We start from the raw sequence: 15,236 nt of genomic DNA on the forward strand, positions 1-15,236 counted from the left end.
CAGACTAGAACCAATGGGATGAAATTAATTCAAAAGAAATTCCATCTAAACATCCGGAAGAAGTTCCTGACAGAGCAGTTTCTCAGTGGAACAGGCTTCGTCGGGAGGTGGTGGGTTCTCCGTCTTTGGAGATTTTTAAACAGGGGCTGGAGAGCCATCTGATGGAGAGGCTGATTCTGTGAAGGCAAAGGGATGGCAGGTTACAGTAGATGAGCGACTGGGATGTGAGTGTCCTGCATAGTGCAGGGGGTTGGACTAGATGAACCAGGAGGTCCCTTCCAACTCTATGATTCTATGACTGCCTGGCAGACAGGGAAGGAACATTCAGAGGTGGTTTGCTAATGCCTGCCTCCATGTCACAACCCCTACTGTCACTTGAAGGAGCTTCCATCCCAATCTGTGGTCTCCCATCCAAATATTAGCCAGGGTCAGCCCTGTTTAGCTTCCAAGACCTGACTGGGATTGGGCTTGCCTGGGATACCTACATCGGGGCACAAGCCACACACCCCTACCTGAGGCCCACCTAAACAACCCCCACAGTGCACTGCAGGACCACCCAAGCTGGTTCTAGAACCCGTGTGTTCGGAGCCGAGACTTTAGAAACTCATAAATCTTTATTCGTTATTAAGAATTCAAAGTCTTAACAAAATAGAAAGGGGGGGGGGAAATGAGGGGAGGCCATCACCGGGCGTGGCAGATGGACACACGGGAAATGGGAGTCGTTTTGCTCGGTGTCTCGTCCTCCTTTAGTTCCGCTGGAAAAGAAAGACACATCAGGGGGGCTGTTCACCTCGCCTCCGTAGAGGACAAACAGCAGCAGCTGTGGCAGCCAAGACCCGCCCCCTCCCGTGTTTCCTTTGTGCCCTTAGGAGCTCCTGTTCAGGCACAAGGGATCCTCACCTTCTTCCGGGCTGTTTTCTTCATCACTAGAGAAGACGACGTAAGCCTTCTGGCGGGAAATCTTCCTGCGGGCTCTGGAAACGCGGGGCTCGGGGGTGACGAAGGCTGAGTCCGGCTCTCGGTTGGTGGCCCGCAGTGGCCGCCGGCGACAGGAGCCTGGAAGAGGAGCAGCAAAGGCAACGCAGACGGTTATTTAGATACTCCTGACTCTGCTTTCCTCTCCCATGGGCACTCAAAGGAACTTATGTCTTACTAGGTCACTGTTGCAACCACTCTGCCGGGTCGATCAGGCCGAGAGGGCGTGTGACTGGCCCCAGCCTGCCCAGAAAGTTTCCATGGCGGAATGGGGACCTCCAGCCAGGGTTCTGGAGTCTGACAGTCTTACTGCCAGTCTGCCCTGGCTCTCAGTAATTTATTACGAGCTGCTAAACGCTTAAGTGCTCTTTTAAGCTCTCCAGTGAGAACATTTTCATGGGCTTCTGCAAAACCCACAAGCGGTTTCCGAATCTGCCCTGCAGGCTGCACAACTTGGTCAAGTGGGTCACGCAAGCGTAGCCCCTAACAGGCAAGGCGAGAGGGCATGGCTTTCGGGCAATGCCCCTGGGAGCTGCACGGCCCTGTTGCAACCTCCCTGGGGATTTCAGAGGCTTGAGATTTTTCCTCCTTTCTTTTTTAAATGTTCTGCTGGCTTCAAAAGAAAACTAGGCAGCAATATTCCCGCCCTCCCCTACCATAAGCCTGGAGATCAGGGTGCAGGTAAGGGCAGGTCCTGGTTTCGGCAACTGGGGCTTGACCTGCATAATACCTCCCCGGGGCCTGTGCTCGTCCCCAATCTCCACATCTATTGCTTCATAGATCGGCTGGGAGAAAATTCCTCTCCCTTCGAACCCAGCCTTTTTCGAATGCTGACCTTGGAGGAGCCCCAGAAATATTTTGCAGGGTATAGGAGCCCCGGAAGCAGGGCAGAGTCACATTAAGGCAGGATAGAGGGGAAAGGCTGGGGAGCTCTCACAGAGCCCCAGGGCACCCTGGTTGGGATTCCCTGTCCTAACCAGTTAAAGAGCATTCCAAAAACCAGAAGAGCAGCCTTTGCCAATCGCTGCACAGTTAGGATTAACTCTCAGCCAGGCTTTCATGAAACCTTGAGGTTTCTTGATGGCCCTGGGTTTCCGGAATGGGTGGGAGTTAATTTTTTGTATATGTCAATCCACACCCCCCCTCCCAAAATGGCCAGTGATGGGCCTGGAGGGGGTGGTAAGGGGCGGGGCCCGGGTGGGCGTGGACACAGCTTTGCTTCCCAACCATATTATACATGAATGGTGCCACTTTTGGGTTTTCTCAACAGTAAAAAAGTTGAGAAAGGCTACTCTGAACGGACCCACGTCCACCATCCCCTGCCCTGCCTGTTGGTTGTCCCAACTGCCTGTTGGTTGTCCCACTGCATAGCCCAACTGGCACCAGCCAGAATCCTGTCCTTTTCTGGAAAATGGGCCCCTTGGAGGCGAGGGGGCTCCCCTCCTTGAAAGGCACTGCAAGGACTTGGAATGGCAAGACATCTTTCACGGTGGGAAGAGGATGGGAGGAAGACGCAGGGTTGGCTATCTTGGTTTTGGTTTTCACTGAAAACATTTCTGCTGTTACTACCAGCTGCCTCGAACCACATAGGACAGAAACACTTTACTAAGTAGGAAATGAGGAAATAATTCCCCCCTGCTACGAACATGTGACAAATTTATAGTGCAGAGTTCGAAACCGCACAGACGTACTTGCTGCTGTTCTCTTTGTTGTCTGGGGGGCGGGCCTACCGCTGCTTTCTGGGGATTTTGACCCCTCCGCGGGTGTTTCGGCGAGTGAGTCCAGACCCCGGCTGTGGCACTTTTGAAGCTTCTGCTCAAATTCTTCCACGAGAGCCTGAGGGATGGCAAGCATGTACAGATTACGTACTCAATGGGCGCCAGCTGCAAAGGCCCTCCCCATTGCCCATGGCGCCTTTGTCCCCGGAGGAAGACAGCATCCACCAAGAAACACTAGAGGACTCCACCTTCATCTCAGGCTTCGTGGACAACCGTCGCAGGCGGCCCAGGACAGCCTGAAAGCAGCCGTAGACTGCCGCGTCCTGCAGCTTGTCCCCAAAGCAGTCGAAGTTGTCTTGCATCTTCCGGAGACCTCGGTCCGTGAGGGGGAGCAAGGTCAGGCAGAAAGCCAGGTCGTGATGCTGACGCTCCGTTCTGCGGGAGAGAGGGGCGGGGGAAATGCAACAGACTGCTTTCAGCAGCAGGAACAGACACGCTGTGCTATGAACGTGTCCGTGACTGTCAGTTCAAGCGTGGTGGGCTCACTTGTAGCACCACCAAGTCTAGGAAAAAGAGAGGTGCTAAAGCCATTTCATAAAGCAAGGAGGAGTAAAGTGGCTGTCACCTGAGCTGTGTGTGCAAATGTGGACTTGGGGGGGGGGCGGATGGCCCTGGAAGGGGGGGCTGTCCCCAATTGGTCCTAGCCCCAGCCCCAAGGGAGGAATAAGAAAGCCCTGCTCCAGTTCCCACCAAGGAAGGCCTGCTGGGCTTGTGAAAGCACCAGAATGTTCCCACGCCCACCTCGGGGCCAGAGCAGCTGTGACCATCAGCCCTCCAGGAGCTTTTATCGCTGTGGCCGCAGGGGCCGAGCTGCCCCGAGCAAGCAGCACTGACTCTGGACTCCGGGAAGGGCTGTCCCCATGCTGCGGGTCCAGTTTGACAACATGAGGGCTGGTAGCTGACAGCAGGCAGGCCGCATCAAGGCGAAATGAAACCCGGCAGCTGATAGCGAGATGCCCTGGGACTTGTGGGAGTGCACTTCCCGCATGAACAGTGCCTCTTGAGACCTTGGGCTCTGGGCTCCGTTGAAAAACAGAACTAGAACACCTGAGGTGTGGCTGCTACAGCTAGGCAACTTTCACATGCTCCAGTAACAGGTATCTGCCCCACCCCGTCCAGCCCCCCAAAAGGGGTAGAGGTGAAGAAAGGTCATACAAGGTCACAATCAGGAAGGAGCCCAGACTTTAACTCCAGGGACAAATGCAAGACACCGGCCCAAAATGACTAATGGGTCGAGTATTACATCATGAGTGAGGTGCTAATAGCTAGTTGTCGTTGAAGTGGTCAACCTACACGTAGGTAGCCTCAGTTTCGTACCATGCCGAGAAAATTGCACAAGATAATTCTTCGGGAAGTATGACTCCATGCCGGAAAGGTTCTACCCTTGGCTTTCTACTCAGCACTATTTTCTGCAGTAGGGACTAAAACCTTAAGAACTTATGACGCTCCATTACGTCTGCTCGATTCGTTGATCCGCCCCCTGGTTCTTCCAATCGGGCTCCAGCTCAATGGAGGGAAGCCCGGAGATGGAGGGAGGGAGGCCGGACTGCGGATTTCATTGCTTGCCAGTTTGTTCTGGCCTCAACCAAAGGCCCGGTGGAAGAGCTCCATTTTGCAGGCCCGGCGGAACTTGGGTAGTTCTGTCAGGGCCCGGGTCTTGACTGGCAACTCGTCCCACCAGGCTGGGGCCATGGCTAAAAAGGCCCTTGTGTCCTGCCCAGTGAGCTCTAATCCAGGGGTGGCCAAACTGTGGCTCTCCAGACTACAATTCCCATGAGCCTCTGCCATGCCTCTGGCGTTCGTGACTCACTGGCTTGTTTCCACCTACTGGGCACACCCTTTCCAACCACTCTGGTCAAGCAGGCATACCATTCCCAGGTCACCTCTCGACTCCCACGTGCCTCATCTCAAGGGCACAGCTTCTGGATTCAGAACCCGTGACTCATGCCTCCCGACTGTTCCTTGCTGCGCTACTCACCGGGCAGTCCGGAACCGCTGACAGAGCTTTTCCACCAGGCTTTCTGTCTGCTTGTCCTTTGTGATGTAGGAGAAGAGCTGCCTGCATCGGGGGAAAGAAAGAGAGGCTCTAAAGTGAGAGCTGTCTCTTGTTTTTTTCAGTAGTCCTGCAGATTTTGCTACTGTTTTAGCAGAAGTTACAAGTAACTTAACGGGGACCAAAGAAGGGGATCCATTAGGCTGATCTCCCCCCCCCCCCGTCAACTGCAGAAGAACTTTGTTGCTAAAGGGGGATTTCTCTGACACCTTTGCACAGGCACTCATCTTGGGAATCTGAGTTTTTTTCACAAGGGCATCACACATACCGGGAGTTCCCAGCTCTTTTGAGCCTGTGGGCAGCTTTAGCATTCTGGCTGACTATTGTAGGTACAGCCACAAAATGGCTGCCAGTAGGATCTCCAGTGCCCAATCAGAAGCCTTGCTGTCAGGTCCTGCCCACTTTATAAAAACACTTGGCTGGCATCAGGAAAGAAAAGAACCATTTTTATGCCCCTGCTTTTCACTATCCAAAGGAGCCCCAAAGTGGCTTACAAACACCTCTCCACACTGTCTCAGAGAGCTCTACGAGAACTGTGACTGGCCCAATGTCATTCAACTGGCTGCATGTGGAAGAGTGGAGAATCAAAGCCGGTTCTCCAGATTACAGTCTGCCACTCTTAAGCACGACACCATGCTGGCTCTCATCACATTGGTCTTGGCAGGCATCATGGTGTCCACGGGCTCCATGTTGGGGGCCCCAGTCTATGCATTCATCTCTCTTTGCTTTGTTTTGTGAATCAACAAATTCTGTCTGGGCTTACGAGCCACCGGACGGATCCTTGTCTTCTATGACAGGGGTAGTCAGCCTGTGTTCCTCCAGATGTTCATGGACTACAATTCCCACGAGCCCATGAACATCTGGAGGACCACAGGTTGACTACCCCTGTTCTATGAGATAAGGCGAGGACGAGCCTGCCCTTGCTGTCACCTTGCTCATGCAGAAGACCTGGTGGGGAAAGGGAAGGCAGGCTCAGTTTGACTCTAGCCTCATTACAAGACTGAGCCATTCAGAACAGCAACCTGCGGGGCCGTTTTGGCCACTCGTCCCAGCAAATGGGCGTTTGAACTCCTGCTGTCTCAAATCTCAACACTCCGTGGCACCTTCAACTTCAGTTTCCAAAGTGCTCCGAGACAGATGGCATCAGCAGTTCCAGCCTGGTTTAAAACAAAAAAACCCTCCTCTTTCTCCCACCCGCCCCCAGCAAGAAGCTCAATCATAAGCTTCTCCACGGCTACCTCATGATGGTGCGGAAGGGCTGCTCGTCGATCCCCGATTCGGGATCCGAGAGACGGCTGATGATGTCTGGGAGCAAGTTATACACAGCATTGTCCTGTGGGAGGAAAAGAACAGCGCTTGGGGAGTCCTTCGACTAGGCTGGTGGGGTCTGTCGGATTGGGGCGGAGACCCTGAAGTACTGGGAATTCCTGGCTAAGAAAGAGACAAAGAAGCACACAGGCCTAGGAAAAGAGAGACGACTGCATCTCCCCCTGCCTCTTTCCCAGGCTAGACCTGCAGACAGGAGTTTCTCATGAAAAGTGCAGCAATCGGAGTGTAGGTTGAAATCGAGCTTATGAAGACCTCTCAGTGAGATCACAATCCTGGTGGATATTTTCAGAGGATGCAAGCTGGCCAAGTTGCAAGTCACAGAAAAAAACCCTTTTTTTGTTTGCTACTGTAAATGCCTAGCAATTCAGTGATCAGTCTCGGATCTGCTCACTATCCAAGTATATCTGGGGAACAGAGGGGAAAAAAAAAAGGTGCTGTGAAGAGTTATGCCAGGGGCTTAAAAAATGGGCCCTGGACTTTCAATTGGGAGTCAGGAATGTAACCCTAGAAAGAAAATGGGTGAGGGCCAAACCAGAGAATCTGAACCGGTAAAGCAGGGGTAGTCAAACTGCGGCCCTCCAGATGTCCATGGACTGCAATTCCCATGAGCCCCTGGTAGCAAATGCTGGCAGGGGGCTCTTGGGAATTGTAGTCCATGGACATCTGGAGGGCCGCAGTTTGACTACCCCTGAGGTAAAGCCATGCCTCTGATTCAGGGCAGGGCAAAGAAATCGCTCCAGACATTCCAAAAATCTAGCCTCTTACTCATTAGGCAGCCATGGGCAGAACAGCTTGAAGTGTGGGCCTCAACCTGATAACTGAAAGGATAACTTCATTCAGAGTTCAGGGAGAAATCTGCACTGAACTTCCTCAAGTGTTTCCTTCTTGTCTGGACAAAGTAAGGCCACTGAGGGCAAACGCCGTTTATGCTGAAGTCCCTTCCGCCTTCTCAGCAGGGAGGATTAGCCACTTGCACAAGTAAGAACTGGCCCCATTGAAACTTGGGGAAATGCCTCTCTCGGCCAACAGCAGGTTAGACTCGTGTTGACGATGGAAACCCTAGACGAGGCTGGTTTCAGGCTCCCATTCGAGAAGGCAGCTGAGCAGACCTAGATGGGTGTGGTTGCTACCTGCCCAAGATGATGTCAGCCCGGCCTTGAGAGGCTGAGTGGAAACAGGACCGTTAGTTCTGAGCTGGGCCTCAGTTGTTCAGGAAGAGGTATGTGAGCTTTTAAATGGCAAATGGCTCTGGGGGACCTGACTGACAGAACTCTAGGATGGGGGTCCATGACAATCCTGAGACTGAACCTGGAATTCTGGCTCACAGTATATGAGCGCTAGAGTGCACAAAACAGAGGGGCCATTCAAATATGCACTGGAATTATGGTACCCAGTGTCTGAAAATACCTGATGGAGGCTAAGAAAGCTGCTGGCGGTGCCCAGAGGCACAATACTGGGACCTTTGCTGTAGGAGGAGGGCATCAGAGAAGTAAAGCAATTCATGATCTCTCTCTTGAAATTTGCCCTGGGTACCCCCCCCCCCCTCACCTTGCCAGACAGTTCGGTGAAGAAGTTCCGAGCCAACGCCACGATCTCCTCTTCAGGATCGATGAGAAGAGCAGCCATTTCGCTCACCTGGCCCTTCACCTTCACCATGTCCTTCAGGATCAGGTGAGTCATCACCAGTGCGGCCGTCCGCCTTACGTGCTGGCAAGGGTCCCGCAGCCTGGGATGGAGAAAGCGGGGAGGGAGCAAGCAGCAGGATTGGACCATCTGGGTAAAATCTTGATCTCAGTGCCAACCGCACTGCAAATCAGTGGCTTGGGAGAGACCTGGTTTCAAATCCCCCCCTTGCCACATAGTGGGCCGGGTGACCTTGGATTCTTGGCCTGTCTCGCCGCACAGGGTTGCTGGGAGGATAAAGCGGAGGAGCTTTGGAGAGAAGGGAGGATTAAAAACAAAGTAAGACTTAGGCACCATTTCCCTCAACTAAGCTTTACCTGGCATAAAGGTGGGGTGTCCAAGGCTCCACCTGGTTTGGGAAACGAATGGCCAAGTCTCCTGCGGCGATCATGAGATTGGAACGCACACTGGAGAGGGTGGATTTCTCCATCATTGTGAAGAAGAGCCGCAAGTGAGTGTCGCAAAATTCCGCACTGTGTGGGAACAGAAGGCAAGGCATATGAACCTAAGAAAAGCCCTGCTGGAAAATACCTGTTTTCCATCTAGTCCAGCATCTTGTCCCACACAGTGGCCAATCAGTTCCTCTGGAGGGCCAACAGCAGGGCACATGGGCAGAGGTTTGCTCCTAATGTTGCCTCCTGGCTCTGGGACTCAGAGGTTTAGTGCCCCTGAATGTGGAGGATCCCCTCAGTCAGCAGTGCTAGTAGCCATGGATACTTATCCTCTAGGAAATCTATCTAATCTAATCCCCTAAACTGTTTATTCCTGTGGCCATCAATACATCCTCTGGCAGCAAATCCATATTTAAATCACTCTCTGTGTAAAGTAGTATTTCCTTTTTCCATCTTGAACCTACTGCCCATCAGCTTCACTGGATGCCCTCCAGATCAAATACCTTGGGAGAAAAAATTCTCTTTGTCACCTCTTCTCCCTCCCTTGCATAGTTTTATAAACCTTCACCATGTCCTCTTATTTTATTTATTATATTTTTATCCCATCCCACAAAGGCTCGTGGCGGCTAACAATAAGCATAAACCCCCCAATAAAACCCATAAAACAATTTAAAACAATCTAAAACCTAGCCAATCAACCATAACCATCCAATACTCTGCAGCAAAGCAACCCATTCTATCCACTAATACATAGGGAGTCAACTTGTGGTCCTTCAGATGTTCATGAACTACAATTCCCATGAGACCCTGGCAGAAACGCAGGCAGGGGCTCATGGGAATTGTAGTCCATAAACATCTGGAAGATCACAGGTTGACTACCCCTGCACTAATAGACCCCAGGGGTGGACAGAGGGGCTGATCTTTCTTCTTTAATTCGCCCAAACAGCCCAATAGGGCTTGATGGGTGGGAGGGGGGGGGAGATCTTCTTCCGTGCACTGGCCTCAACCATAAAACTTGCCTCCGTGAAGATAAGTGCATGGGGGGCTGGGGAAGGGAGCATGCCTGGCAGGGAGCAGACATGATGCATTCAGAGGCGAGAGAGGGATACCTTATCATGCAGAACTTCCCGAGGGCCAATGCGGAAGCGGCTGAGAGGGCAGGATCATTGTAGTGGCCGGGGTTGTTGCATACTTTGAGCACCAGGGGGACAAAGGCAGAAAGGAGCTGCTTACCTGCACAAATCAAAGAGGGAAGAGATCTGTCCAAGCACCACCTTAAAACTGGGTTTTGCTAGTGACGTACGGTAGCGGTCCCCGACCTTTTTCCGGTTGAGGACCCCCTCTGGGGTTGAGGGAGAGCTGCCGGCCTGTGCAGAGTAGCCGTGCATGCACATTTACGTCTGCTGGCATGCCAGAGGCCACGCCTGCCTCTTCCTCCCACTCTCACAGCAGGAAGCGAGCCGGGCCGTGAGCAAAGCGGCCACTTCGCTCAGGGCCTGGCGAGCTTCTTGCAGCGGGGGGGGGGGGGGGGAAGAGGCAGGCGCGGTTGCTGCCGGCCCGGTACCAAGTCCTTCACGGCCCGGTACCGGAGGTTGGCGACCCCTGATGTACAGGGCAACGAATGCTATTCACGCTGAGCGTCTGACGAGGATGGGGGCGGGACTCAGATTCAAACTCAAACATGCACTCAGCCATATGATCCTTACAGGGCCACTAGGAAGTAAAAATAAGGAACGCCTGGAACCCCCTTAGAGAAAATGGTTAAGGGGGAAAAAAGAGCCAGAGAAAGCATTTCCCCAATACCCTACATTTCACTTTACAAAACAGCCCCAAAGCTGCTTACAAACACCCATCTCTTCCTCCCCCTGCACCAGACACCCTGAGAGGTTGGTGGGTCTGAGAGAGCTCTGAGAGAACTGCCCTGCAAGAACAGCTGAGAGAACTGTGACTAGCCCAGTTGGCTGCCTGTGGCATAGGAGCAGGGAATCAAACCTGGTTCTCCAGATTACAGCCTGCCATTCTTAACCACCACACCCTGCTGCCTCTTAAACACTATACCACATCAATTTTATTTCCCAGAGAAGTCCGAGTCCAGTGGCACCATTAAGACCAATGCAGATTTATTCAATATGTCAGCTTTTGTGGGCCTGCACCCTTCCCCAGACAAGTGTGTGCATGCACACGAAAGCTCACGCCTTGAATAAATCTTTGCTGGCCTTAAAGGTACCCTCGGACTCTGATTTTGTTGTACTACTTCAGACCGACACGGCGACCCACTTGAATTTATCTGGGAAATGGCAGACTCTAAAAAGAGTGAATCTTTCCTCAAAAATATGCAGTCGTAACAGCCAACAATGAAAGCCGGACAAGGAAGCTTCTTCCACAGAAACACACTCAAACTGATATAATGAGCATGATTTTGAACCTTTTGCACTCACATCAGGGCCTGAGCCCTCCTTAGAAGTGGAAGTGGCCAAACTGAAGCTATAGGCGGGCCCACGATGAGAAGGCAAGGCTCCCCGGGAAAAGCAGGAATGCTAGGCAGAGATGAATGTAGCAAGGAGAAAAGAAAGCTCCAACATGAAATGGATTGACGCCAAGAAGCCACAGCCCTCTGCCTGCACGACCTGGGCAAGGCTCTAGAAGCAAGGTCATTCTGGAGGTCATCAACTTATAGGGGTTCCGGAGGCCACTGGATGGTACTTCGCACTTACACAGCCAAGGACCAGCTGCCGACACAGAATTTGCCCAAGGCAAGAAACTGCACAACCAGCCAAAGAGGAGCAGTGCAGAATGACCAGCAGTTGCCCGCTATGCTTCTTAGGAATGGGGCTGTTAACTGCACTTTCCTATTCATCGCCCCAAAGAGCTTTAAAAACTCCCACCCACTTGAGATAAAAAACAGGAAGTAAGCCACCCCCACCTGCAACCCCAAGGCAAGGTGGAGGATGTTTTCACTGAAAACATTTCTGTGCTCTCTTCCCAGTCAAACAGGATTCCCCCCCATCCCATGTGGCCAACATCAAAACATTTAAAGCATTAAAACAGCATTTAAATCTTTAAACTATTCCATGGAACATACAAAAGATCACCAGGGAGGAGGGCCCATCAGAGTTACTGGGGAGTCCACCAAACAAAACAGAAGTCTACCCTTGCTGGCAGAAAACAGAAGACAGAGGAAGTTCCCTGGGGCAGGAGAGCCAAAGCTTTGGTGCCACAACCAAGAAATCCCTTTCTTGGGTAGCCACCGGACTAGCCTCATTTGGTGTGGGCACCCAAAGCAGGGCCCTCTGAAGATGACCGGAAGGGGACAGGCAGGTTCACGTTGGGAGAATGCCTTAGGTTCAAGTGGAGAAGCAAGGGCTAAAGAATCATGGAGTTGGAAGGGGTTTGTTTAAGGTCACCTAGAGAGGTCATGGCAGAGATCCAAACCAGGGATTTCCTGACCAGTAACTCTGTCTTAAGGCTCTATCCAGGTTAGCACCGGGAGCTTTGTTTGGCATGCCCATCAACTATATCTTATATTAATGGCTGGCATTGCCGCACAAAGTATTGGCCAAGCTCTCCCCTGCTAAGGTCTGCAGCCAGCCTGGCCCACAGGGAATCAACTGACCACACAGGGAACTTAGGGGTGCCACAGGCCAGAGGGGAGGAGCCGCACTCACCGTCCAACAGCTCTGTTTCACAAATGCCTCGGATGAGCTCGGCTTCAGTGTCTTCGGCTGAGGCCCCGGTCAAGCCGAGCTCCATCTCCATGGTGGTCTCGTTCCCGGTGCTCTGTGCAAAAGGAAGCCAGAGGGTAACCTCCAGAGACCCAGCCCAGTGCAGCGACTGGAGCGCTGGTACTAGCATCTGACCAAACCTGGTTTGAATTCCCACTTGACAGGGGATGCTTGTTGGGTGATCCTGGGCCGGTTGCATGCATGCTCTCTAACCTGCCTCGCAGGGCTGTTGTTGCGGCAAGAGTAAAATGGAGAAGAGGGCAACGTGAGTGGATTTGGGTCACTCATTGAGAGGAGCGGCTGGGTCTAAATGAAGTAAATAAATACATTTTGGTGTCGGAAGAAGCCCAGTTTCAAAAGAGGGATGCAGCTTGAGCTGCAGGCTGGGGGGAGGAACAATGGACTTTGCCACTTCAGACTGCGGGGTGATGAATTACTTCATTTTGCTACTCCTGGAATGTTAAGCATGGAGAGCACAGGGGAAAACTAGCATAGCACTCAAAAGGCTAGGCTGAACCCTCTCTCTTCCTGAAATGCCACTTCATTGGCATGGAGGAGCCAGTTTGGTGTAGTGGTTAGGAGTGCGGACTTCTAATCTGGCACGCCGGGTTCGATTCTGCACTGCCCCACATGCAGCTAGCTGGGGGACCTTGGGTTTGCCACAGCACTGATAAAGCTGTTCTGACTGAGCACTGATATCAGGGCTCTCTCAGCCTCACCACCCTCACAGGGGGTCTGTTGTGGGGAGAGGAAGAGAAGGCACTCCTGAGCAAGAGAGGCTCTTCAGCATCTTGATCATAAACACCCAGAGAATTCCTGAGCTGAGGTCAGAGATGGGCTCACACCAATGGAGGGGAAAAGTTGTGGCAGGCTCCTCTGCTATACAGAGCCTCTTGTGGCGCAGAGTGGTAAGGCAGCTGTCTGAAAGCTTTGCCCATGAGGCTGGGAGTTCAATCCCAGCAGCCGGCTCAAGGTTGACTCAGCCTTCCATCCTTCTGAGGTCGGTAAAATGAATACCCAGCTTACTGGGGGGTAAACGGTAATGACTGGGGAAGGCACTGGCAAACCACCCCGTATTGAGTCTGCCATGAAAACACTAGAGGGTGTCACCCCAAGGGTGACTCGGTGCTTGCATAGGGGATACCTTTACCTTTACCTCTGCTATGGGACTCATTCATCACAGGGGGAACTGAAGCAACCCCCCCCCCTCACCTTGGCCTTCTGCTTCTTCTTGCAGCTGTGGGCACGTTCCTTCGTCTTCTGCTCTTCCCCGAGGATCCGGCGCCGGCGCAGCTCCACGCTCACCGCCAATTCCAGATGCACGAGCTGCTGCAAGGCCACGTCCCCCGCCAGGGAGACCAGGTGGGTCAGCGCCAGACTGTCGATAGCACCTCCGGTGGGAGAAGAGCCCGGCTCTGAGGAGCAACACCCAAAGATGGTCTCTATAAAGGAAGCTCAGCCCTTTCTCTTCCAGGGACTTTTCTGCCCCCACACAGGCCACCATTCCAGCCACGCCACAGCCTGAGGCCACCTCCTTCCCCGGGCTGGTGGCCTCTCCTTGCCCTACTGGAAAGGCCAACCAATTGTCTCCCTGCTCCAACTCACCCGCCGCCTCCCCTTCCGGCTCGACGAGCTTCTCCAGGGCCTGCTGGCTGCAACGCTGTAAAATCTGGGTGCAGATTTCCTCGGGCCCTTCCGCCAGCTGGTAGATGAGAGCAGTGGCTGTCTCCGTGAAAGGGATCCAGTGCGGGCTGGATCCAGCGAAGCCTGAAGGAGAAGTGGGGCAGGTCCTGGGGTCAGGAGTTTATGGGACTTGCATGCAGGACCAGCCCAGCCCAGCAGCTTCACCAGCTTGCTTACCCACACTGATAGCCTCGCTCAGGCGCTCAAAGAGGAGGTGCGACCGCGGAAGCCGGAAGGGAGCCCCGCTTTTCCCCAAGGCAGGCTGCAGAGAAAGTGCATGTTTTTGTGGGCTACCGCCGTTTCCTGCCATCTTATCAGTAACTCTGCACAACTACATCTGTACTGGAAATATGCAGTTCTTTCTCAATTCATCTTTACAATGCTCCTCTCAGACAGGCAAGGATGGAGCACAACAGTCCTTAAGGGGGCAGGATACGTGAAATCGCAGACTGGACTTTTGTAACATGCTCTACACGGGCTTTCCCTTGATGCTGATCCAGAAATTACAACTGCTCCAGAATACGGCAGCACGACTCCTCACTCGTATACCAGGGAGAGCCATATTTGACCTATTCTGCAGCAGCTGCACTGCCTCCTGGTCGAATTCTGGATTCGCTTTAAGGTGTTGCTATTAACTTTTAAAGGGCCTCTTGTGGCGCAGAGTGGTAAGGCAGCCGTCTGAAAGCTTTGCCCATAAGGCTGGGAGTTCAATCCCAGCAGCCGGCTCAAGGTTGACTCAGCCTTCCATCCTTCCGAGGTCGGTAAAATGAGTACCCAGCTTGCTGGGGGGTAAACGGTCATGACTGGGGAAGGCACTGGCAAACCACCCCGTATTGAGTCTGCCATGAAAACGCTAGAGGGCGTCACCCCAAGGGTCAGACATGACTCGGTGCTTGCACAGGGGATACCTTTACCTTTACCTTTATTAACTTTTAATAGTATTGTTGAAAATAATAATTTCAATGGATCCTCCACGAACCTATTGAGCAGATGGCCATGGTATATTATGAGAAATCTGAAGACAATGCTGAGTAAAATTGGAAATCATTTTAAAAGTTGCTAAGGGAGAAGCCACTGATGAAGCTGTAGGCAGAAAATGGAAAATTGTGTACCTAGGACCTGTTTTGGCTTCACTAGTTAAATCAAAAGAAATTGACCGACTTTATTAATTACAACGCCCAGAGTCTATCTTTTTCTTTAGCTGGGCTACATTTGACTAACCAGCCATCAACAGTGTGGTGGAAACACCACTTAAGTCTCCCTTAGAGCAGGGGTAGTCAACCTGTGGCCCTCCAGATGTTCATGGACTACAATTCCCACGAGCCCCTGCCAGCAAACGCTGGCAGGGGCTCATGGGAATTGAAGTCCACGAACATCTGGAGGACCACAGGTTGACTACCCCTGCCTTAGCAGACTACCCTGTCCTGCAAACATTTATACTTTAGCCTTTCAATTGTGCAGCTGCAAAAGAAATGCCAGAAGTGGAACAAGAGGCCTGCATTAAAAATGCACGTCACACACCAAGAGAGCACACTGTCTAGACAGGTCCTAAGCATTAGTATAAATGGGAGTTCACAGGGCTAGGAAAAAAAGCATTTGGAAGAACGGTTCGTATAGAAAA

The 15,236-nt window shown here is 52.4% G+C and overlaps 1 protein-coding gene across 3 annotated transcripts in view; it reads right to left on the minus strand.

Moving 5' to 3' along the window:
• Positions 1–594: 594 nt before the first annotated feature.
• NCAPD2 (non-SMC condensin I complex subunit D2) overlaps positions 595–15,236 on the minus strand; it is a 35,757-nt gene continuing 21,115 nt past the window's right edge. For all 3 annotated transcript variants that reach the window (XM_077345833.1, XM_077345832.1, XM_077345830.1), the window contains exons 19-31: positions 13,793–13,877; positions 13,538–13,699; positions 13,145–13,347; positions 11,876–11,987; positions 9,320–9,443; positions 8,136–8,291; positions 7,684–7,861; positions 6,045–6,139; positions 4,732–4,812; positions 2,942–3,128; positions 2,667–2,811; positions 901–1,056; positions 595–755 (exon numbers count right to left, since the gene is read on the minus strand). In XM_077345833.1, the coding sequence (XP_077201948.1) occupies positions 682–755; positions 901–1,056; positions 2,667–2,811; positions 2,942–3,128; positions 4,732–4,812; positions 6,045–6,139; positions 7,684–7,861; positions 8,136–8,291; positions 9,320–9,443; positions 11,876–11,987; positions 13,145–13,347; positions 13,538–13,699; positions 13,793–13,877 (1,758 nt within the window). In that variant the 3' untranslated portion in view covers positions 595–681. The remainder of the gene's footprint in view (positions 756–900; positions 1,057–2,666; positions 2,812–2,941; positions 3,129–4,731; positions 4,813–6,044; positions 6,140–7,683; positions 7,862–8,135; positions 8,292–9,319; positions 9,444–11,875; positions 11,988–13,144; positions 13,348–13,537; positions 13,700–13,792; positions 13,878–15,236) is intronic.

This window comes from Paroedura picta, chromosome 7, assembly GCF_049243985.1.
Source record: "Paroedura picta isolate Pp20150507F chromosome 7, Ppicta_v3.0, whole genome shotgun sequence".
Taxonomy (NCBI): Eukaryota; Metazoa; Chordata; class Lepidosauria; order Squamata; family Gekkonidae; genus Paroedura; species Paroedura picta.